The sequence below is a fragment of the Podarcis liolepis genome, assembly GCF_965112155.1.
Source record: "Podarcis liolepis genome assembly, chromosome: 2".
NCBI lineage: Eukaryota > Metazoa > Chordata > Lepidosauria > Squamata > Lacertidae > Podarcis > Podarcis liolepis.
Genome location: NC_139555.1, coordinates 72,199,061 through 72,224,293, shown reverse-complemented (window position 1 = coordinate 72,224,293; position 25,233 = coordinate 72,199,061). Strand labels below are relative to the sequence as shown.

General features: G+C 43.9%; 2 protein-coding genes across 7 annotated transcripts in view; one reads left to right on the top strand and one right to left on the bottom strand.

The window, feature by feature from the left end:
• CACNA2D2 (calcium voltage-gated channel auxiliary subunit alpha2delta 2) overlaps positions 1–25,233 on the top strand; it is a 543,624-nt gene that overhangs the window by 464,133 nt on the left and 54,258 nt on the right. For all 4 annotated transcript variants that reach the window (XM_083488666.1, XM_083488665.1, XM_083488664.1 and 1 more), the window contains 3 exons: positions 8,047–8,096; positions 24,531–24,620; positions 25,104–25,175. In XM_083488666.1, coding sequence (XP_083344792.1) covers positions 8,047–8,096; positions 24,531–24,620; positions 25,104–25,175 — 212 coding nt within the window. The remainder of the gene's footprint in view (positions 1–8,046; positions 8,097–24,530; positions 24,621–25,103; positions 25,176–25,233) is intronic.
• LOC310700009 (uncharacterized protein) overlaps positions 4,623–25,233 on the bottom strand; it is a gene marked incomplete at its 5' end in the record, with an annotated part of 89,713 nt that continues 69,102 nt past the window's right edge. Inside the window, 3 exons of one of the 3 annotated variants that reach the window (XR_014522338.1) lie at positions 4,623–5,880; positions 6,716–6,804; positions 21,970–22,039. The remainder of the gene's footprint in view (positions 5,881–6,715; positions 6,805–21,969; positions 22,040–25,233) is intronic. The other 2 variants (XR_014522339.1, XR_014522346.1) reach the window with 2 other exon arrangements.

Sequence of the window (25,233 nt, the reverse complement as noted above, 5' to 3'; positions counted from 1 at the left end):
TGAGCTGAATAGGATCCAAAATGCAGCAGTCTGATTGGTCCTAGAACAATAGGATTCAGAATGCAGCAGTCTGATTGGTCCACAGGAGCCACCCAATCCAGCTCCAGGTGGAAGTGAATCCACGACCTGATTGGTCTACAGGAGAATCCCGGAATTAGCCAATCATGTGAGGCCCATTGTGTAAATAATGTATATAAAGCAGATATTATGGGGGAACTTCCATTCCTCCTCACCGCTATGAGCTGAATAAAGAGCATGAAATCCACTCTCAAGTATATTTCAATTACAATGCTTTTTCAGGATGCCTTCATGTGTTTGTATCAGGGCATCTTACTTAGCAGCCTTTATTGCACGTCTTTGTATGCACGGAAGTGCTTTGGTTTCCTCTGCATCCCAGCACAGGAGCTTGCCAAGAGAGGCATCCCAGAGCTTTGATGCATGCGCTCATATCAGGCAGACATGTGGCTGTTGCCATTTTCTGACGACTTCCTTGCACATTTCCCCCACTCCCACATCATCACATCAAGTGAAATAATGTCAGCAGCAATTGTCATAATCTGTTTTCAGCATTTCGTTGATCAGGCTTGAGGAGCTCTTCACCAGAGGCACAACTGCTTCCTGCCTCAACTGCTTAACTTGATTAATTAATTTGTACTAAGACAGAGCTTGCTAGGGCTTAGCCCCAGAAACTGTTGTCAGTGTCATGGCTCAACTCCAGGGCATTTGAAGAAATAATGAAGAATAAGGGGCCTTTGATGATGAATGCTTGTGCCAAAATAGGTTTCTTAGTCTTGAAGGTGCTACAGGACTTTGTCACACAGCAGCACAGAATTTATCTCCTTTGTGTTATCACCGAGTAAACAAACCCTTCTGCACCCAACTGGCGTTAATCGGGAGGCCCTTGTAATCTGTTTTAACTGTTTTTAATATTGCCTAATGATGTAAGCCACACTGGAGCATCATGATGAAGGCTGGTGAAGGCCAGCAAGAAATCTAGCAAATAATAATCAGAGTGATTTCCTAGAAGACATCATTGCCAGCACCTTCATCTTAGAAAGCAAGCTCTGTGGTTAACCCTGTCAGGGTTAAAGGAGCCCAGAGGTCATTTTGGACCAGTGGCCACATACTGAATTTTTAGAAGGTGCTGTAGGCACCAGTCACAAAAGGCCTGCCATGCAGGCATGGCAAAATAAAAATGTAAAGTAACAACCCCCTCAAGCAACCTTATACTTACAGTATGAAGTCAGCTATGTTCTGCTGGCCCTGACTGTGGCGATCACACAGTATTGGCCACACACAAACCCAGTTATGTTGTTGATTTCTAATAACAACAAGGAGCATTCCTCAGTACCAGGAAAATATAGTCGGGGGCACCTGCCCAGAGGCGCCAGTGAAAGCCTTTGTGGGCACCAGGATGCCTTTGGGTGCCTAGTTGATGACCTCTGAACTAGACGTCACATATGCATATCATAAAACACCAGTGGGTTTTCTGTGGGTTTTTTAAAACAAAAAGCAGCCCCAGGCATCTATTTGGATTGAAGGGGTTGGGGCAGGAGCTGCTTAACACTTAACTCTGCCAGCCACATTTCTGCTCCAAATTGTTCCTCAGCCACATTCCACCCCACATTTCCTTGGAAATGCTACTTGTCTTCTCAAGATTTTGGTCTTCCAAGGCTGATTTCCATTTTTTACAGCCACAAATTCTTCATTGCATATAATTGCATGTAGCATCTACTTTACCACTGGTAAAGGTAAAGGTAAAGGACCCCCGACAGTTAAGTCCAGTTGCGAACGACTCTGGGGTTGTGGCGCTCATCTCTCCAACGTTTGTCCGGAGACAGTTTTTCTGGGTCATGTGGCCAGCATGACTAAGCCGCTTCTGGTGAAACCAGAACAGTGCACAGAAACGCCGTTTACCTTCCCACCAGAGTGGTACCTATTTATCTACTTGCACTTTGACGTGCTTTCGAACTGCTATGTTGGCAGGAGCTGGGACTGAGCAACAGGAGCTCACCCCATCACGGGGATTCCAGCCGCCAACCTTCTGATTGGCAAGCCCTAGGCTCAGTGGTTTACACCACAGCAAAGGAATAGATTTTGGCAGCCATTTATGTTGTCAAGGTCCTATTGTTGGCTTTGGTTTCCTTTCGTTATTTTCCTCCCTGACAACTATATGACTATCCCAACTGTGGCTTTCACTTGCCTCCCTGTGTTTTCTCGGTGACCTTTCGGAAACCTATTTAGTGCCCTCCCCTATGGATGAAGGCTCTGTTCTCCCCTTCTCTCTCCCTGTGCCCTTTGTTCTGAGTGGCATGAGGAGGAGGAGCTGAGCCTTTGCTTCTCGAGAGCTTTGTCGTCTCCTGCTGCTAGTGCCCCCAGGCCTCTGGTTCTGACATCAAAGGCATTTTGAGAGCAATAGTGGCATCACATGCAGGAAGGAGCTCCACTGAAAACAGCAGGTGCTCCTGAACCAGAAAGAAATGAGTTTAGGCAGATAAAGCAAGAGGGATCTCCAACTGTTTGTTACTGGCTACCACTTTAAGTTTACTTACCAACAAGAATAAAAGGGGCATATAATTTAAGAATATGAGGACAAGGGAGTCCACTCTCTCTTTTTTATATATATAATATGTTTTATTAATTTTAGCATACAAAAATTTTAAGACATACCACACAAATTATTATACATATATCCTTATTTGGACTTCCTTCAGCATATCTGATAGCCTTCCGTCTTAATTATTTCTCCTGCAATTCTTAACTTACTATTGCCTTAACATTTTCTAACAAATCATTTCTCCCTTTCCTTTTTTACAATATTTCTTAAATTACTCCTCACAGAACTTCTTGTAGTCCTACAAACGTAATTTGATCATCACAAATACTTTTCAGATACTCAGTAAATTTAGTCCAGTCTTCGGTAACCCTCTGGTCTCGCCGGTCCCGGATCCTTCCTGTTAGCTTATCTAATTCTGAGTCCACTCTCATTGTATTCCAGCAATTGAATAGGATGCAAGAATGATACAGTTGGCAAGAAGAAGCTCTAGGTCTAGGAGGAAAATTTGTATTGAGGGGAAATGTTTGCTGTTCGTTAAAGCACCATAATATGAATCTGGACTTCTTGATTGCCCCTAGGAGTAACTTTTTCAACCTTTACAACTATGGCCTAGTTCATATTATGTCATGTTTCAGTTACATTACCGAACAGGAGTAAGTTCCAGGAGCAGCTTTCTATGTGAGCAGTAAATATTGAGACTTTGGGAAGTTTTGCAATATCGTTTAATTTACATTTCTACACACTGGGCATGGTAGATTAGCATACCCCCCCCCAAAAAAAAAAATTGTGGAGAAAACTTTGTGGCACCCCACACCATCCCACTGACCCCGTTGCTCACCAGCTTGCCCCCTCCCTGCCGCCGACCCCTTGTAGGTTCCACGCCTTTACCCAGGGTTCTGTTTCCTTGGAATGAAGGGTGGTGGAGCCTGTTGTGTCCTTATGATATATGCTTTATTTACAGAGCATTGACACCCCAGAAAGGTCTTGCTTCTCCCATAGCCACAGCTATGGGAATCAAACAGGAATCGGGCATAGCTGTGTCTCTCCCAGATGCCCAGCCTGCCGCTTCTCACTTCTAGCTCTCACACATAACTCCCAACTCTGGCGTTTGTCTTTCTAACTACCAGGGCTTTTTTTCCAGCCGGAAATTGCTTCCGGCACCTCTAAGGTGGGCACCATTGTCATTATAAGAGAACAATGGTGAGTTCCAGCACCTCTTTTTCTAGATTAATAGCGCTGCTAACTATCATTTTTCATCTGGCACAGAGCCACTTCCTTTGTTCCTTTAATGGCCCAAACTTAGAGGGCCTGGCTACTCCAGGAATTCAATCCATGATGGATACAGAAATTAGAAGGGGGTCAGGTATACAATCTACCTCCCACAAACTCATAGCAATAATGTATTACAGTAATACCTCAAGTTACAAATGCCTCAGGTTACAGACGCTTCAGTTCACAAACTCCGCTAACCTGGAAGGGTTACTTCGAGTTGAGAACTTTGCCCCAGGATGAGAACGGAAATTGTGTGCTGGCAGCACACGGTAGCAAGAGGCCCCATTAGCAAAAGCACGTCTCTAGTTAAGAACAGTTTCAGGTTAAGAACGGACCTCTGGAACAAATTAAGTTCGTAACTAGAGGTACCACTGTAGATCCAAGAGAAGTACTAGCCTTTACTTGCATGCACTGCAGCTTGAATGTTTGTATTACTATTTCCCCATATAACCACTTAACGGCTGGGGTAGGCAGCCTTAGAGCAGCATTTTTGTAGATTGAGTAGTACATTGGGGACTGGGATGATAGATAGTCCTGTGCTACTTATAGCCAAATGCACATCTCAAGGATGTACTAACATATTTAAGCATTATTGTTCTTCCACTCTTCAGCCAAAAAAGTCTCCAGAGTGACTTATGGGTCAGTCTTTTTAAAAACCAAGACAATCCCAGTCCTCAGGTTTACACAATGAAAGTAGAAAATACTGTATAAAACAACTTTTATTGGAAAAGTTCTGCCTAACAGCAACTATTTCCTAGAACATTAAACTTGAAAAGCAACAGAAACCAGACAAACTTTAACAAGAAACTAATGACCTTCTATGTGAATAAATAAAACAAAATAAATTACACATTCAAGTTTTGTGCAATGCCTTTGTGTACAAAGAGGGAAAATCATAGTTCTACAAGCTCATCATGTCAGTAAATATTTTATACAATTAAGTTTCTCAAGGATTATTAAAACATGTGAACAGAAAATGTGTGAGAGAAATTGCCATTGTATCTTATTCATTCTTCCATCATTTGGCACTTGTTTTCTGTCAGTGCCTCTGTTTCCCTGTCTACAGAAAATAATGGCACAGTGTCCTTCATTTATTGTGGATGAATTTACCATAAATGAGGGAAGTCGTAGAGAAATAGATAAAGATGTCATATACAGAGTTCATATGGGGAGTGCTAAACAGATATGGTAACTAAATAGGCAGATGCTTCAGAGTGATGGGCAGCACTGTGGACAGCTAGGTTCACAGATGCTATAGATGGGCCAATAGTTGCACTGGGTAGAGTAGTCCACTAATGTGCTTGATGGACAGATGCCATAGACCAGTAGATAGAGCAACAGACATTTGCTGTAAAAGCCTCGGATGCTAAATGGACTGTAGTTGTTATTATTATTATTATTATTGCTGCTGCTCTCAAGTTGGCCTCCTGCTCTTTCCATCATGTGGCATTCCCCTTGGAAAGACGTGGAAGATTTTAGCTACAACCATCCCGGGCAGCAGCTGCAGAGCAAGCAATGCAGCTTCAGCGCCCGCTATTTGATGTGCATTTTGTTTGTGTTTGCAAGAGACATCAGGCTGCTGGCCAGCTCTTCCGTGAGATCAGTTAACTCAGGGAGAAACAAGCTGGAGGTGTTTTTCCCCCCTGCCTTAAAGGAAAATCTCCCTCTGCCGGGTAACTGTCCTTAGACGCTTTTTCAAAGCTACAATGAAATGCAAGCTATATTTCTTTCTGCCGCTGTTGTGAACCTTTTACTGGCTCCAGAAATGCTGGAGTGACATTACTGAGGTTGCAGCAACAAACCTAAAAGCAGGAATTGGACTTCTTCATCTGAGTGTTTGCTTGACCTGTACGTTCATGGTGGGTGGCAAGCAGGCATTAGCTACGTGGTTGGGGACTGTAAAACAATTTGAACTATTGCAGGAGTAGCGGAAGCTGCTGTTTTCCAAGGGCTGATTGCTTGTTGTTCACTCAGTATTTATAGGCTCTTCTGTAACAAAAAGTTATCAGGTCAGGGTGTACTCTTCAGATCATAAAAAGCTATCAGGGCAACTTATGGAATAAAAACAAACATGTTAAAAACAACAAGTTAAGGAGTATGCTAATAAAATGTACAGAAAGGCCAATCCTCCGGGTACCATGGGTCCAAGCTATGAAGGGCCTTGAAGTGAAAAAGCAGCACTTTGAATTGGGCTCAGAAACGGAATGGGAACCAGTTAAGATGACAATGGCATATTTGTAATGCTCAGGCCTTAAGTGTTCCCCTGCGAAAAATTTCACCTCACGTCACTATTCTGGGGACATTGTTGCAGGGGCCTAGTTGCCTTATCAAGCATATATACATTTTCCCTCAAGGGGAAGGATTCCCTGAAAGGAAGCTACATTGTAAGGTAGTGTCCTTACCCAGAGCCATTTCATCTCACAATGCCTTTGGGAATCACTGTAAGTGGCACCAATTACAGTGGTACCTCGGTTTTTGAACGCAATCTGTTCTGGAAGACTGTTCGAGTTCTGAAATGTTCAAAAACCGAAAACTCAATAGCCAACAGCTAGGCCTCAGGATCTTGCACTTAGTGGAAGCCATGTGGCATGTTCGACTTCTGAGGCATGTTTGAAAACCAAAGCATCTACTTCCGGGTTTATGACGTTTGAAACCTGAAATGTTCATCAACATAGATGTTCAAAAACCAAGGTACCACTATATTTCCTACAATGGGAAAATCTGTTTTAAAAAGAGAACTGGGTGAAAGATAAAACTCTGCTACCGAAATCCCTTAAGCGTGACTGGAAAGCCCTCTTTAGCCATAGATGTGGTGGAATCTTCTGAAAATCCCGATGTCTAATTTATCTACACAGATTCCCCCCACCCCCAATTCCTGTATCTCACCTTCATCTTATCAGCCAACTTTTTTTCTCTGGTTCTGCTAAGACCACGAACAATTCCTCCATATTATATGCATATGTACTCTAGGTTTCCTAAAATAACCAGCACATAAACAGATACATATTACAATGCAAATAACGATATAAAAATCATATGTATCCTAATCATACAGTTGGAAGGAACCATGTGGGTCCTCTGATCCAACCGCTTGCAATGCAGGAATCTTTTTGTCCAATGTGGGGCTCAAACCCACGACCTTGAGATGAAGAGTCTCGTGTTCTTACTGACTGTGCTGTCTTGTTGCGGGTAAAATTATGCTGCAGAAATATAGTATAGCATGAAGCCTGACCCTTTTATATATATTAGGCATATAATATACATTTCTTGCATATAATTTTGCATAAGTACAGTTGGTTTAAAAAAAATGACAATGCATGAACAACTGAGACATAGGCAGGATCTCAAAACAAGAGGTGTTCTGATGTGAACAAAGCTTGATCGGTTTGGAACCAACGAATTATGAGTATAGATTTGTTTAAAATGGGCTCCTCCTCCATCCCTGCCTGTGTGCCAAGTATGTTTCCAGTCCCCTGTGACCTTTGTTCCTCCAACACTGTGACCCCCCCAGACACCTGAGAGACTCCTTTTGTCTTCAGGGTCTTAACCCATTCTCCCTTGCTGCCTCAATGCCTGGAAATCCTGCGCAGAACACCCTCATGGTTCCATCTTATTTTCTTCAAATCCCTCCTCGGATCCCAAAGGGATACTTACCTCAAGCTGAAGTGGAACCCAAGTGTGCATAATTGAATTTGCCCCCCACTCCTCCTTTGCTTATCTCAAATCCCATTTCTCTCTTTTGTTTGTTATCTTCTGAACCTCTCTCCTGCACACCGCTGCTGAAAGTTAGATTTTGAGTTCCTTGCGGCAGAAATCTATTTTCTCGCTTTTGGGTATGAATGGTGCCATGTATATATATATATAATTCTTCACTTTCCACTTATTCATGAAGGATAGGTATTCCATCTCCACACCTTTTTCTGGCCCTTTAATATACACAATACATATCTCTTAGATCCAGTTGTAACAGCATGCAATATGGCCTATACCAGCAAGCTCTGAGATCTGAAACAGGAGCCTGATTTGGCCACAATCTAATCCATACTTTAGACTAATTAAAAATGATGAGATTATTCACAACTTGCTTGATTGTGGGGCTGGTGTGCTGAAATTGATGGGATACACAAGAGGGTTTGTTGATGAGTTAAGAGGTGCCATGCTAAAATGCACTTCTAAAGTTCTTTGTGTCATGCCTTTCTTGTCTCTTTTTTTTTAAGGCTATTATTTTGAAATTCCCTCCATTGGGGCCATCCGAATCAACACACAGGTAAGGAAACGAAACACAATTTGTCCAAACATATCATTTAAAGTACCTTTACTGGCATCTAATCTGACCTTTTGCCTAGCATAGGGCAAAAAATGTAATCAATATTATTATTTCTGATTAGGTTGGGATGTATATTGTATGCCCATTTTTCAAGACTGCATTCGCTATAGAGCCTATAATGGCCAATAATACCGGACTCAACTACCGTCTTGCTAAACATCTGCTCTATCTGTTAGGGAAAACCCAGTCACTACTCCTCTGAAGGAATTACAGAACATGAGGGGGATAAGAGCGGACGAGAGAAAATTGCGTGCCTTTTCAAATCTGGCTCTTGAGAAAAAGCGAAAAATGTTGCTTACAGCCTCGTACCTTCTCTTAGGAGACATTTTCATGTCCCTCTCGAAACGGCTCAACATCCCACTTAATGCAGTTCTGAGTTCAGCATCCAACAAAAACTCAAGTGCTGACATTGCACCCTCACATGTCCCTAGGAGCCGCCGCCAAGGGAGAGTGTCAGCCTAGTTATCAGTGTGCATTCTGCCAAATATGTGACTGGCTTTATTCTATCGAACCGGGGGGGGGGAGGATATTGCCTTATAAAAATAAAGAGATGTCTTTCAGCCAGTCAGAAATCATTGGTCCATGTAGCAGCAGCCTTGAGGTCTCCAGGAGATGTCTTTCCTAGCTCTGCTACCAGGAATCTTTTAACTGGAGAGGCTGCAGAAGACGGAACCTGGGATTTTGTCAATTCACACCATCTGTGCTCTCCAACTGAGCTGGAGCATAGCTGATTTGAAAATAAGGGACCAGCATCCTTGAAAATAAGGGACCAGCAGCCAAAATAAGGGACCTGCAGCCTCACCTGTTCCAGGCACTCCAGTCTTCCTGCAGTCTGATCAAACTCATGCTGGGTAGCTTCGAGAACACTGTCCAACCAACTTTGTAACCAGAGGTTCAACTGAATAGAATCTGAATCACATGCACCACAAGGCCTATGCAGCCTCAACTTAAGATGGCTCCCCGGCCTGGCTTTGCAGCAGCACGTGCAACAAAATAGCGTCCAGCATTCAGCTTGCATTAACTAGCCACACACAAGGCATGCAAGCTCCACCCCCAGTCATTCTTAGACTTCTTATTGGGTGAGCAACACAGCCAAGCAACACAGTTGGAGCCTCCCTCCTCCCTGGCCGGCAGGGAGGGAGGGAGAGGAGCTGCTTCCTTTGAAATTTAAGGGACATAATTTAAGGGACATTTAAGGGACATCCATCAATAAGGGACAGCAGCGGGACATGGTGCTGGAATAAGGGACTGTCCCTTCAAATAAGGGACACTTGACAGCTATGAGCTGGAGCCTCTTCCAGTGCACTGCCCATGCTTCCAGATTAGCCTAATATTACCAAGGTAATAAAAGGATGAACAGCTGAACATAAATTCAAGTACAGTGGTACCTCAGGTTACATACGCTTCAGGTTACAGACGCTTCAGGTTACAGACTCCGCTAACCCAGAAATAGTACCTCGGGTTAAGAACTTTGCTTCAGGATGAGAACAGAAATCGTGCTCCAGCGGCACGGCAGCAGCATGAGGCCCTATTAGCTAAAGTGGTGCTTCAGGTTAAGAACAGTTTCAGGTTAAGAACAGACCTCCAGAACGAATTAAGTACTTAACCTGAGGTACCACTGTATTCACTACTAACCCGGCCTCGGTCCTGTATACCTGAAGGAGCGGCTCCACCCCCGTTGTTCAGCCCAGACACTGAGATCCAGCGCCGAGGGCCTTCTGGCGGTTCCCCCATTGCGAGAAGTGAGGCTACAGGGGGCCTCCTCGGTAGTGGCGCCCACCCTGTGGAACGCCCTCCCATCAGATGTCAAAGAGATAAATAATTACCTGACATTCAGAAGACATCTTAAGGCAGCCCTGTTCAGGGAAGTTTTTTAATATGTAACGCTGTACTGTTTTTAACACTGATTGGGAGCCGCCCAGAGTGGCTGGGGAAACTCAGCCAGATGGGCGGGGTATAAATAATAAATTATTATTATTATTATTATTATTATTATTATTATTATTACCCGCAAGCCACTGTTATTCCAGTGCTGGGTCCTCTGGGCTCACAAAGCCTTAGTTACTTACCCCACACTGCTCTGGGTTGGCACAGCCCCCTGTTATTTCGGTCTTAGAAACACAGCCTCACACAAAGCTCTGCTAATATCATAACTTGTAAGGCCCCCTGCTGTCGCAGCACAGCCTCATCCATGGAGAAAACTCTCGCATCCTTGTTATATGGACTTGTATTTATGTGGCTAATTATTAAAACTTCGTGCTTGAATCAGCACGCAGAGGAGCAAGCCAAACTGCCCGATCTATCAAGCTATTAGAGTCGACATGCGGCGTGTGAGAGAGGGAGCTTGGGATGAGTTATTAGTGCCCTGGAAATGGGGTGACGAGGCAAAGCTAATAGCTTTCCATTCAAATGATGCCTAAATCTTCAGGCCAAAAGCCAAGGGGAAAATGGGGAGTAGGGTGGGGTGGAGAGAGGCAGAGACAGGAAGCAGGGAAAGATTGAGAAAAGGGAAATGCTATTCCTTTTTTTCTCAGCTTGACACTAGCTAACTGTAGGTAGGCTGGATGCTTGGCTATAGTAGCTCTAGAAGCTTTCAGCACTAAAAATCGTGGGCATATTAGCGCCACTGACAGACACTGTATGCTTCTTTTTCCTGCCATTAGATTCTTGGCAACGGATGCATGCAGCATTCTAATAAAAGTTAGTAAAAGCAGACAAATGAGAAAATAAATGTAAAGTTGTGACAGTCTCCTATCCCAGGAAGCAGGAATTGATTGATTTATTTAATTTGTGCCCCACCCTTTCTCCCAAACTAGCCCAGAGCAGTAAACATCTGCATATTTTTTTTGTAAATAAAAGGCATTCTAAAACAGTTTAAGAATTCTAAAAATAGTTGCAGTTAAAAACAGAACTGAAAGCAGAACACTTCCTTTCTACCTCCCCCATCGTAATGTAAGATATATTTGCAGGACTGAGGTGAATAGCACCCAGAGCATAATTTCTGCATGCTAAACCCAATCCAAACTAGGATTAGGGATTGTGGAGAAAGCTAACTGAAATGCCGCTATCCCTCAAAATTCTCACTTCCCTGCAGTTCTCCAACCTCAAAATATATGCAAAAATCTGTATTTTAAGGGAAGAATGGCTAAAATACATTTTAAGGGAAAATAACATACAAAAAGACATTGTATTAGAGGAAATTGCTTGCAAAAATACTTGTATTAGTCAAAATTGGTTACAAATATGTGCATATTAGGATAAATAAACACTAAAATATGGAGGGAAATTGTGAGGTATTTATTTTTTAATGACAAACTGAATTTAGGAATGAAAAAAAATGAGAAACTACTAGAAAACAAAACGTACTTATTCGTACATCCTGAACTGGCTTAGGACTAGGGTGCTCCTCTCTCTCATTTTTCCAAAGCAAGACCAAGGCATCACACTGCTCTAGTTTCAATTCAGTGAAGGGGGGGGATTACCCTATAAATTAATAAGGAACTCATTCTCCGAGTGTGGGTTCTTACGTAGCCAAAATAGAACCATCCACACATGAGAGGGAGAGATGTGATGAACAGACTTGGGGGAACCTCAGTGTTCACAAAGTACAAATATATTTAAAGAAAGAAAACTAAGGCCAGGCGGGGTGTGGTGTGGTGGAAGACTCATAGCAGCCTACTGAGCATGTTCAGCAGGCATGGACTGCTGACTGCTGGTTTAGAATTTCAAATCCCTGATGTTCGCTGGGAATTGTACCACTGTGAAGGGGAAACTACAGTTCCCATGATTCTGTTGGAGGGGAGGGAGAGTCCCTTAGCCTACCAACCAAGGCTGTAGCGAGGATTAAAGGACTGAGCTCACTGGAGAAAAATGTAGATGCAGATTAAACAAATAAATCCAACAGAAAAATTGAGGAGGAGTGCTGGGCTTGCCTCAATTTGTTCCCCAGGGGGCAGACCCAAGCAATGGACATTGGCTGGTTGAACCCGCCCCTGGGGGAATCCCCAGACCCAGGCTGGCCTGCCATAGGCCCATCTGCAGCCAGGCCTCCAGGCCTACCCAGCTGACTGCCCAATCACTGACCAGGCCCGTGGCCAGGCCGCAATGCCGCCTGACCATTTAAGGTAAACAGATTTAGATGCAGATTGTTAAATTGTGGGCGAACATATCAGACGACACAGCGATTCTTCCAAAGCAGCTCTTTATTTGTAAGCTGGAACAGAACTGACTGAGGAGCTCAGTCAGCCTGCTTATATAGAGCTCCAGAACAATGTAACTGTTGCCATTTTCTAAAACTATCCAATCACTGAACATCACTTTCGATCCTTCATTTGCATAACTATCTACAGTATTATCCCCCTCCTGGCCCAGGGTGAGAACTTCAGTACATAACACAGATTAAACAGATAAATCAGTATCGTAAAGATTGTTTTTTAAAATGTGTGGTGGTGAGAAGACCTCTGGCAGAGATTGGCTGAGCTGCTGTAATGCTTAGGAAGGAGGAATAGAAGCAGAAGGTACTTGCAAAGGGGGAAATGTCTGTGTCTCATGAAGCAGCAGATTAAGGGAAGGTGGGATTGGAAAATAAAGCAGAGGGGAAGTAATGGCTAAGACATAGCTGTCAACGTTTCCCTTTTTTTAAGGGAAATTCCCTTATTCCGAATAGGATTCCTCAGAAGAAAAGGGAAATGTTGACAGCTATGGGCTAAGAAAATCCAAGGAAAGAGGAGGAGGAGGATTCTGAGACAGGAAGGTTGGGCTGGTGCGAAAGACGTGCATTGCCAGGAACCTCAGCAGCAAGGAAAGCAGAAATTCACCTAGACTGATTTGAAATACCTAGCCAGATCTTTGGCTGCAGGGCTCCAGCAAATCTAAAGTGTCAGAAAGTGTAGATACTGCACATGAAGGATTCCAAAAGGGAATGAGGATGGGTAGTATGTTTTGTGGGCATCGTTCATTGTGTTTACTTTTGCTTCAAGCAAAGTGAAAAGGGAGTGTGCGATTCAGGTTTGAGAAGTGAGAAGTTGGTGGGCAGATAGTGTTGCCCTGTGATGGTGTGATAGTGTTTTGGTGCTTTCAAATTCTATAGCTGTTTTCACACTGAGCATTTACTGTGAAATAGCCTCACTTTGTTTACTCACTTTTTATGGAGCAACTGCATGACATCATGAACAAAACACACTGCTCTTAATGGTTTTTTTCAGAGCTAAGAAAATCCCAAGTATTTTAACTTCATGGAACAGCTCCATAATTTCCCCAGATGTAGAATAAATCAGGCAGCTGTTCAGTAAATTTTGGGTCTGGTTATGACTTGTATAGATTGCTCTTGCCATTTTCTTCTCTGTGGTTCATCTCTCCTTTCTAGAAATCAACTCTGTCGATAAACCTTGCATTCCCTCCCCCCTGCCAAACAATGCTTTTATTTCACACAAACACACAATATGGTCCTTCTAAAAATTATCCCCAACATTTATGACTGGCGAAAGAAGGACTGCCCACTTGGCTGCAGAATGCTATTTGAATTCCAGAAGTCTGGAAGGAGAGTCGTTGCTATTCCTCTTGAAGCTCAGAGCAAAACAGCAATGCTTGGCCGCTGCTAAATCATCCGTGTCTGGAAGCATCATATGATTCCTGATGTGGCTAGAGTATAAATGAAGAGGGAGCTGAGGAGCTGAAATCAAGACATGAGCATTGCTATGGAGAACAGAAAAGAAGGGAATGGGGGGCAGGGTCGGTCATCCTGGTCCAGTATGGGTCCTCCCAATGGACCAGTCTCTTCCTTTTCCTCTGCAATGATGCCTGAAGCTTATCTGAATCATTCAGATCTTCTTTCTCTTGTTGTCCTTTCACACTAATCACAGACTTGAAAGCCCTATGCAAGCAGGCTTTGTCTAGCTCATGCTTTTACCCAAGCCCACACTGGAGTTTGATGCTGAGGAGCCTCTGGCCTGGAAGCATCCTGCAAAGGTGCGATTCTGCGCAGCTAAGCAGGATCCTGTGTAGCTTTGTAGTATCGTATTTAGCATGTCCCCTCCCCATGCCCCCTTAGGGAACCATAAAGGTTAATAGCTCATTACTGAATATTTATTTCTAGTGACGTGAGTCAGGATTTTGACAGGAGCTTCCCCTCTGGGTTGCTGATTCATTTTTCTCTCTGTATTGCGCAGAGAGCACAGAACAGTGTGTCAGTGCCATCTGGTGGGTTTCTCCCAACACTGTAGGAGCCCATTATCTCTCAAAAGTCCCTGATGTCACCTTGAGAATCTTACCTGACTATTTCTTTATATGTGACACGCAATCACATCTATCTTTCCCCCATGGGTTATTTGTGTCTGTGTGCGCATGATTGTTTTCCTTTGTATGGAGGCTGCAGATTTAAGCAAAAGGACAGCAAAGAGAGATGTTTCTTAACCCTTTCCCCTTTAGCTGTTTTTCCCATTCAAAATCTCCCCACTGCCCCCCCCACTTGCTGAGAGAAGCCAGGTGGAGGGGAAAGGGTTGTCTGCAATCCCTTCCACCCCCGTGCCAGTTTATTAGGTTAAAAACAGAAGGAAAATATACATTCCAGTGGGATCTCTCTCAGCCTTCAGTTCATGAAATACAGGAGCTCATTTTAAAAGGATCTTAGGTCTTCCTCTCCACCCTGTGGGTCCATAGGTGGTTGATGAGAGGGGCAGCTTAAGTGTTGTTGTTGTTGTTGTTGCTGTTGTTAACATGATCCTAAACCTCCGCTTCCTTGTGGGATATCTTCAGGAGAAGAAAAGGCTAAGGAGTAAACCCTACACAAGTGGAATCCCTACAACAGTAGGATGGCACTTTGTATGCTTCCTTCTGTCAACTCCTGCAACCAAGCTGGTGACAAACATATTGCTCTGCTTTCCTTTGGACCACATCAGTGACGCTGAGAAAGGGATCTTGTCCTGTGGGCAGCTCAGGACCTCCATGCACATATTGTTGGCTCAATCTGCTGGAGCCTATATTCACATACTGGGGAAGTCCCTAACTCAGTGAGGGTTTGAGACCCATTGGCTACCCTCACCTGGTTTAGCCGACCGGTCAAAGCCATTCCGAAGGTGTTGCTGCTGCCACAGGCTGACAGCTTCCAGGAGCCATATGGGAGAGCTGAGCAGAGGGTGGGGACCAAAGGTGGACAAGCTACCCCAGAATGAGCACGATGTGTGCAGCAGTTTGACTTCACCCCTGGAGGCACACTCCATTGTCTCTCAAAAACAGATGGATGCAACAACAGCAACAACAACAATATCCCTGATTGCAGTGGCACATCATTGCATGCTGTTGCTTGCAGAGCCATCTCCACTTCCACTCTCAATGCATGTGGCTGCAGTAGTGCATTCTGCCTTCTCAAAGCAGCTAGTGCCAGTTTAAAAAGAAAGAAGCAAAGGCAAACCAAAATCATGGAATTCGGTGGAAGTGGATTTTGAAGCAGTCCATGTCCCAAATTGCATGCTAACCTGGGAGGTGTTGACCAGATGAGTCCACTTTGAGATTCAGGCCCACCGAATTCCACAAGCATCCCTGGCTTCCTCTGCTAAAAAGTGATGCTTTAAGTCAGTAGTTCCCAATTAGCTAAATAATGTGGACCCCCTGTTTTTCAAAAGCCAAGCCCTGGACCTTTGAAGATTTTAATACCTCTCTGGTATTTTTTGTTATGTGAATGGTGTCACAGACTCCCCCCCCCCCCCCGGGTGGGTTATGTGGACTCGACCCCCCCCCCCGTTGCAATAGGTGGGTATCAAGTTTCTCTCTACATATATAGCTAGTCCTGCTGTTCATAACAGCGTTGGGGAATAAATGGTGTCTGTTTTTATCTTGACAGATAGTAGTAGTGCAACAATCAATATGTTTGGAAGGCAGCTGTCAGTCTTGATATGGATTCTCGTACGGGTGGATACAGCGTGTCAGCTGTAAGCACCTGCATGAAGGTTTACGATCCCTTAAATGTCTGGGCAGCCATGCATCTGTGCATGTTATTTACGGTATATGAGTGTTCACCTATTATTAAAATCATAGAATTGGAAGGGACCCCAGGGGTCATCTAATCCAACCCCCTGCAAATGCAGGGATCTTAAGTAAAGCAGCCATGACAGATGGACATCCAACCGCTGCTTGAAAACCTCCAAGGAAGGCGAGTCCACAACCTCCCAAGTGCCTTCAGTATTGGAAGCCCATTTTTTGACAAGTCTAATTGCCAGGGTGGGGGCAGATTCTCATTAGAATTGTGTGCAGTTCTGACAAGAATCCTCCCTGCAGTGGGACAAGGGGGGAGGGCTTGTGCAGCGCCTAGGAGAGGGCCGGGGATGAGGAGAGGCAGATCAGCTGAATGGAAAGATCCTGCAGGACACCCATTCCTCCCTCACTATCAACATGTATGTAAATATGTTTGCTCCTCTATGAATACCAGTATAGCCATGCAGATGAGTGTGCAAATTAAATGATAACGATGGTGTACATATGCATGCACACACAAAACATGGCTCTATGTGTGTCCATTGCTGACTTCGGGTACTCATTTGTGCAGATGCCCCATCATCATCGCTCCTAAATCAGCTAAGTAAATGTCCTTTTCTCTCAGTTAAGCTTCAAATCACCAAGGCCATCGTACAGCTTTGAAACGCCGCCACCCTCACTTCTTTTCCTGGCTGCACACTGCTCTGTTTAAAGATGAAAGCATCTTTGGAAGGAGAAGAAAAAAGTGTGGGGAGCTGCAGGGCATAGCAGATAATTATGTGTACAGTTGGAGCTTGTTCTAATGAAGCCTTCATCCTGCGTAGAACATCTGCTGTCCCCCACAGAGAGCACCACCTAGAGACCTGTGAGAGACTGCGCATCAGGCCAACATGCGCACTCCCCCTTGGCTTGCTTCTAAAGCTCCGGTGGGAATTGCCAGCAAATTGACCAGCTGATTCCTCTTTGTGCTTTGTGGCATGCTGCCCTCTTTCATTCAGCAGCATCCTTAAGTACCTATTCATCTCTTTGTAGGGCCAGGCAGCCCGTTTGAAACCTTCTCCGACAAAATGTGGAGGAACGGAACCTGTGATTCTTCAAAATGAACCACAGTTAGAAATTCAGTGCCAAGCTCACCCCACCCCAAACACACACACACACACACACACACAGAGAGAGAGAGAGAGAGAGAGAGAGAGAGAGAGAGAGAGAGAGAGAGTTCTTAAAGTAAATGTAGATGGCAACATGCAGCAGGAAAAGTATGGTTTGGGTTTTTTATATTTTAAAAATCTGTATATGTAAGAAAATGGATGGCTACCAAAATACTTGTTTCCCCCAGCCCAAAGGCTTTTGCAAAGATGGTTTCAGCCAGTTGCAGATACATTACATCTCATTTGCACACCAACCTGAAAGCCTCTGTAAATTCAACCTTTAAGACATTACAGATTTAAAAAAGGAAGGAGGGTTTTTAGATAGGAGTAGGGATCGGTGAATATGCCCTTTTTAGCTTCTCTCTGTTTCTCATTTTTTTCAGTTTTAAGTTCTGTTCTCCATATTTCTGCATATCATTTTGCAATAAAAAAAGTCATGAAAATTCACTTTCAGTGTGATTTTCTCCTATTGTACACATTTCATACTCAATTTTGCCTAGGGTGCACATTTTTGCGAAGCAATTTCCCCTAATGTAACATTGTGTATATGTTATTTCCACTAATATATACATTTATGTGCACGTTTTACACAAGTGAATGCATTTTTGTGCACATTGCTTGGCTGATGAACTGCATTGCAAAATTTGGAAATGTTCAAATTTCAAATGGCGCCTGTGTTTTGGTCCACATCTTGTTTCAGAAAGTGCAAGTTAGGTAAGTGAATATTTAAATGCAAACTGAATTGACTTTTCTTCACCATCCCTAGATAAATGTTATTTGGTGTTCAAGAGGGCTGCATTATAAACCCCGAAGTACAGTGGCTAACACTAAAATGAGTTCGTTTATGAAGAGAAACTAACCAGATGAACAAAGGGCCATAGGAAAGCATGGAGGTGGTCCTGCTCTGTTAACAATCTTATGAACATGCAGTCCAGGTGCTTGTATCCTGCTCATTCCATTTCCTACACAGGCAGAGCAATTCTAATCCTGCCCAGGGAGCAACGGGGCAGAGTTAAGTGGCAGCTTTATTGCTGCAACCAACCGCTGCCACTGATGCCAGGCAAGGCAGAAGGTGAGGACACACACACACACGCTTCAGCTTCATGCCCTCACCTCTGTGCCAGAATGCCCCATTTAAAAGATTTCCACTGGCTACTGCCCACAGGAGAACTTCTGTAGGTAACACAAACCTTGGGGTCTCAAATTTCAGCAGTGCCCTGTGCAATGCCAAAATCCCCCGCCCCCTTCTTGCACTCCAGTCTAAATCAAGATTTCAGCATCCTCTGCAGCATCCCTTAAGCTTGGTGCCCGGTGCAGCAGATCCAGTTGTGCTCCCCTAAATCAGCCTCTGTTCCCAGCCATCAGGTTGAAGCTCAGGGCCTCCAGTTCAGCTGAGCCTCCACCTTCCGAAATGGTGTTCCTCAGAAGTCAGCAGAGAGTCAACTGCTTGCCAGCCTAACCCCCCACCCCTGCCCGCCAACAACATCGGGGATTAGTATTGCGCTGTCACTCTCATTTCATTGGCAACAAAATGCTAAGTTCATATGAGCTTCATTCGGATTCATACAAAGCTGCTGTAGTCATGTATTGCACAGTTAAGCCAATCTCAATGCGGTTTAAATGCTGTGCAGTGCAGTCCTGTGCACATCTGATAAAAAGTAAGCCCCACTGTATGCTCAACACTGCTTACAACAGGAACGTTGGTGCAAGACTGCAGCTTAGCATTCAACCTAGGAGCCCCGGAAATGGCAACTGCTTAAAGAACTAGGGATCTCTAATAATACTTTCACAGCACTCTTAGTAAAATAAATATTTCATAGTTTTCTGAGGTAAATGATGGTGGGTACAAATAGTTGGATATCTGTCTACAACAGGCATGTCCAACTCCCGAGAGACTGCGATCTACTCCCATTATTAAAAAAAACACCTGGCAATGATCTACCCATTGGATTGACCAAAGCTGTTGAGCTTTTTTGGGAGAGGAATACCCAAAGTATATCTCAATCGACCTGTTGGACATGCCTGGTCTACAATTATAATGCAGATATATATCCTTAATCATAGGTGTTTTCAATGCTTATTTTATTTAAAAACAAATGAGGTGCCAGTAATTATATCTTGATAAATGTCCTGTGGGTGCCAGCACAAAATGTCTGCCATGGGCAGGAAAATAAAAGAGGTAACAATACTTGGTATCAGTGAGTACTGAGTACTGTCACCGAAAAGCACTGGGTGTAGCCATTAACTGGTAATGCACAGATTATTCACTGATGAAAGAAAAGGCGTCAGTGCTAATTTATATGAGCAGACAATCTGGCAGGAGCGGTAAATAGTTTTACACAGCCTTAGAAAATATCTCTTGGCTACTGTCACCCAGCCAATTGTGACAATTTTATTGTACAATATTAGTTGCTTAATTCTTACCACCTTTAACACCTATTAGAGCGGATTCGCTCAAAGACATACCACAGCAGAAACAAACATTGATGGCATTTAATCATCCTGTCTCTCAGCGGAGCCTTATATTAGCAAGAAGCCATTTGTGTTTCTTTCATTGATGCACAAACGAGACAACAAGTATGCCCATCAAATAATCACACTTAACTGGACTCTCAGCTGCCTTAAGTCTCTAGTCCAATTATGGGAGCCTATGATTAAACTGCCTGTCATCAAAAACGTCAGATTTCATCTGCCTGAGGTCTCCGAGAGAAGCAGATCAGGCAGAGTAATGGAGCCATTTATATCCCAGATCTGAAGCATTTGCTACAACATAGAAATTAGTGTAGTAAAGCCAGGCTGCCATGAAGCAGTGCCAGATGTTAAGTTATTGGCCTCATTTGTGCCTACAATTAAGTATGGTTTTTAAGAGCTGTATGCATCTACTTGTCCGTCTGGAATAACCAAAAATACAATATGTGCCTGGCTAACCACAGCCTCGGATGCACCACACAGGCACTTTATGCTGTTAAGTGTTAAAAAAAAAACATCCCAACTGCATGCAGGGAGAGTTTGGAAAGTTATCTGTGTAAAACCTAAGACGAATTGTTATAACCACAGTGTTTAATTTTAAAAATGGCCCAAAAACTGGCTGACTAAAAGCATGAGTGTGGGATTAGTAAACTGGTCACATATAATTATTTATTTTTACTTATTTATTTGATACATTTATATCACACCTTTTCTCCAGTGAGCTCAAGGTAATGTACATGGTTCCTCATTTAATCCTCATAACAACCCAGTTGTGGTAGGTTAGGCTAACTCTATGTGTGAACCACCCTGAACTCCGTGGAGGAAGGGGAAGATGTCAAAATGTAAATTAAGTAAATTTTGGAGCCCAGTATTGAACTAAGTTATGGTCAGAGAAGACCCATTAGAATTAATGGACCTAAGTTAAGTCAGACCAGGGCTATCATTGGAGAGAACCCCAGGTCTTCTGATGGCCTCAGAAACTAGGTTCAGCCCTTTACCTTCATAAATATCTCAGTTTACTAGCCGTTAGTAAGAATTTCCTGTTACGTGGCCAGCCACAGTGGCCACATATGAAGGACCCTTTACAGCAGGGGTAGAGAACGTGCGGCCCTCCAAATGTTTGCTAGACTCCAACTTCCATCAGCCCCAATCAGTATGATGGAAGTTGTAGTCCAGCAGCATTCCCCACCCCACTTTATTATTTGCCTCTGAAGAACAACAGTCACAGATAACCAACTGTGTTGCAGCGTTTACAGGAGCAAGAAAGGTAGGATGTTAGTTTTCCAAGAATAGCAATCAACCCACAGTTCAAGTGTGTGATCTTGAAAGTGTGACATGACTTTCCCTTTACTCCCCCTCTCCCCTCTCTTTTCTGTTTGTATCTCTGCTTTTGTTCCGCTTTCCCCTTCTGCTGCCTATATCTCTCCCTCCTCTCTGTGATGCTGTTTTCCCTTTACATCTCTCTCCCCCTGTATTAAATCATCCGGAAATAATACATTCCCCATGCGCTTCAGGGCTGAAGCTCTTGCCTGCCACAGCGCCACACTTCACCATGGCAACCTGCAGGGAGGGTTAATCGATTTGGGGAAAGGGCGTGTTTCCTTCATGCTGACAGCGAGGGCTGATTGGCACATACTGTCCCTTAACGTGCTTACAGAAGACAAACAGGTGGCAGATACAGCTCAGCACAATGAACTGCTGTCACCATTCGTTCCCCCAGCCCTCCCCACTGCTTACATGGCATTCCTGTAGGGATAAAGGGAGCAGGACCCCGTGCACATTGGTACAGGGCTCCCCTACATCTCGTTCATTTTCCCGTTTTCCCTCACCTTTGTGGTTTTCAACACTAAATGTGCTCAGTGGCTTAAATCTTCCTCCTCAAGCTGAAGAAGTTATGGAATGAAGCAAAAAAGAACTCTGTCATTACTTAGTTCTGCCCTTGCTGAAATCAGTCTAATATTGGAAATGGCAGAGTATTGAGATTCCTTCAAGTGTGTGTGTGTGTGTGTGTGTGTGTGTGTGTGTGTGTTTCCTGCATTTCTGTGTAGGAATTTAAACTGAAGCATCCATGTGTATGTGTGTCCCTATGAGTACACTCACTAGAAAGTCACATGTGGCAGCTGCTTCCCAGCATGTTGGGTGTGTACACCATGAAATTTGTGAATATGCGTTGTCACACATCGCAGTCTATGAGCATGGATTGCACGCTAATTCCTGTGCACACATACCTTCACCGTCAAACACAGATGAATGAAATGCTTTTGCCGGTGGAATTTTCCAATATTTGTCTATTCAGTGCTGCAGATGAGAAGGAGCCAATTACTAGAGTCTCACGCTTCCTGCCCCTGCCCCTGCCCCCCCCAAACACAGAGTATTTCAAGGATGGGATAACATTTTTTGACAAAGCATCTAGCAAATGTTTGCTGTCCTTCTGACATTTGTTGAAGCCCAATCTCACACAACAAGGGCCTCAGTTATTTTTGAAACTTTTGCTCTGTTGAAGTATCTTTTGTGAAACACACAAAAGAAAAGGGGGGGACAAAACAAATTCATACATACATACATAATTTTATTTGCATGCCATCTTTACATTCTCAAGGCGGCTTACAACATAAAAAATACTTAATTGCAACATAACAAAAGTAGTCATAAATAATAAATAAAACATCAAAAAATGCACAACTAGACTGAACCATTTCCACATAAATAAGATCTAAATAAAGATACAAAACATAATAGAAAAAAATAGCAACAGCTCCCATCCCACCCAAAAAAGACCCCAGCTCAAGAGTCTGTTCAGCAACCTCAGCCTTTGTTGCTGGAGTCAGACACCCCCCCCCCCAAGTAGAAAAAGGCCAGCAAGGCAGGGAGCAGGACTTCCAGGACTCACAGCCAAAACCTTACCTGTTGCTTTTGAAAGGTTACACATTTGTGCTGGTCAAAGCTGGATGTTGAAATTCAGCTTCTGCATGACACCATGCAAGAAATTTATGACTTAAGAGTTATCTTTTATCTCCCTGAATCAGATATTAGTTCTTTGTAATGATGCTGCTTCCTTTTCTGCCTGTATAGTAGCATACTGTGTGCATATTAGTCTATAGCAGGGCATTCAAGTTGTGGTGCAATGTCCCCTCTAGTGGTGGAGATTGTCTACACAGAGATCCGTAATTAGAGAATGGAACTCATGAAGCTGAATACCACCTTCAAAGTGCCAGGTGTCTCTGTTAAATACTCAGGCAATACTTGACCCACTCTCAAGTCAGCACTGCAGTGGAGATGATTGGGAATAGATTTGTATCAGAGACGTGTTATATCCACTCAAGGATTTGTTTTGGAGTAATGGGAGAAATAGTATTTTGCAGCTGGCCTGCATTTTCTGAACAGAAGCCAGCCTCTACAATTAAAATCTCAGTTTTCATAAAACACAGGCAACAGGTTTTCTCAGTCTCCTGGATATATATAGAATCGAGCAGCTCTTGACAGAGTTCTGGGTTCAACTGAGAGTTCCATTGGGAAGCCGGTGTTTCCATTTGCATCTTGCATTATATCCACATACAAGATTACTTTCTCCAAGGCTTTTTCTCAGCCTACAGATCTCATTTTTACTACTTAACCTAATATGTCTTTACAGTCTGACCTTGTCCTGAAAGGGTTCTCTTCTTCTGGGCTTCCGTCTTTAGAGGGCTTAGCCTTGCCTGTCTGAGCAACATCTCAACTATGATTCAATAGCTTTCCAGTCAGGGCCAGCTCAAGATATTTGGCTGTCTGAGGCAAAGGACAATATGACCCCTCCCTCCTGGAAGCTGAATCTCAGGTCAACACTGGCAGCATCCTCCACTGCTCCTGAGGGAAACACACTAGATGAAGCGGTGCATGGCAGGCCACGTGTCACCCACAGCTCTGTTCTTCAACAGCTTGCCGCTGCTTCCTCATCACCACCACCAACCTGCATCAGCCCCCTGAGATGGCAGCCTCGCTTTGCCAGCCCTGTTTCAGTCCAGTCTCATAACCTTTATCTTAGGAAAGAGATCCATGTTCAGTTTTGGGATGAGGCAAGTCTTCGATAGAAGGAAGCTCAAAATGCAAACTGCCTTTGAACAGGGCAGCTTAATTCAAGTTGGGTCCATCTCTCTTCCAGCATAGCCTGACTCAAGTCGGGGCTCACATCCCACCTCCACCGGGCTCTACTCTGCACATGTGGCCTCTGCTAGTGGGATAAAATCCCTCCTCTGCCTGTAACCCTTTCTTAAAGTTAAGGGAGTTTTGTTTGTTTGTTTGTGGAGCAGGATGAGCAACTGAACTGAACATGACAAACATCATTCTACTTCAGTCAAGAATAATGTTGCGGTATACATCTGTTATGGGACGCGGGTGGCGCTGTGGGTTAAACCACAGAGCCTAGGACTTGCTGATCAGAAGGTCGGCAGTTCGAATCCCCGCAACAGGGTGAGCTCCCATTTTTCGGTCCCTGCTCCTGCCAACCTAGCAGTTCGAAAGCACGTCAAAATGCAAGTAGATAAATAGGTACCGCTCTGGCGGGAAGGTAAACGGCGTTTCCGTGCGCTGCTCTGGTTCACCAGAAGTGGCTTAGTCATGCTGGCCACATGACCCGGAAGGTGTACACCGGTTCCCTTAGCCAGTAAAGCGAGATGAGCGCCACAACCCCAGAGTCGGCCACGACTGGACCTAATGGTCAGGGGTCCGTTTACCTTTATACATCTGTTACTGTATATCACATACTTCCACAAGTGAATTAATCTGAGTGCTTTTCTCCTTCTGTTCTCTGCAGGAATATCTGGATGTTCTAGGGAGACCCATGGTCTTGGCAGGGAACAAAGCAAAACAGGTTCAGTGGACCAATGTCTATCGGGATGCTTTGGTAAGTAAAATAACTTTATGAGTTCCCACAGCTGGTCTTCTGCTTTTCATTTCTTTTCTCCTGTTTGTAAGGTCTACCCATCCACTGCAGTGTAATTTGTCCTACTTAATTTATTTTATGTCACATACCTCTTCAGTGTCCCAAGTCTGACATTCCCAAGTTGATATCTTCTCCAATTTCTTTCAGGAAACAGGCTCTGCAGATTCCACTGTACAGTGGTATACACACAAGACATAATAATTTACACCTCCCAGCATGGCCCGTGTCCGTGTTTCAAGGCCATTGGGTTGCACAATATAATTGACAGTGGGCAATGGAATAAAAATCAAAGCTCCCTGTGACTTGTTTCAAGTTTTTTGGGGGGCGGTTTTAAAGAGACATTTGATAATAGATCTCCTATGTCACACCTATTTGACCCTTAGGAGTATGGAGCTACTTAGATAACTGTGTTTATCATATTTTCTTGCTTTTGACATTTGATAGGGTCTGGGCTTGGTCATAACAGGCACTCTGCCAGTGTTCAACCTCACTGAAGATGGCAGCAGTGAAAGGAAGGTATGTTTTCTTCCTGCAATGTCCCCCACTTGACCTACTGCTGATACTCTTCTTGCTC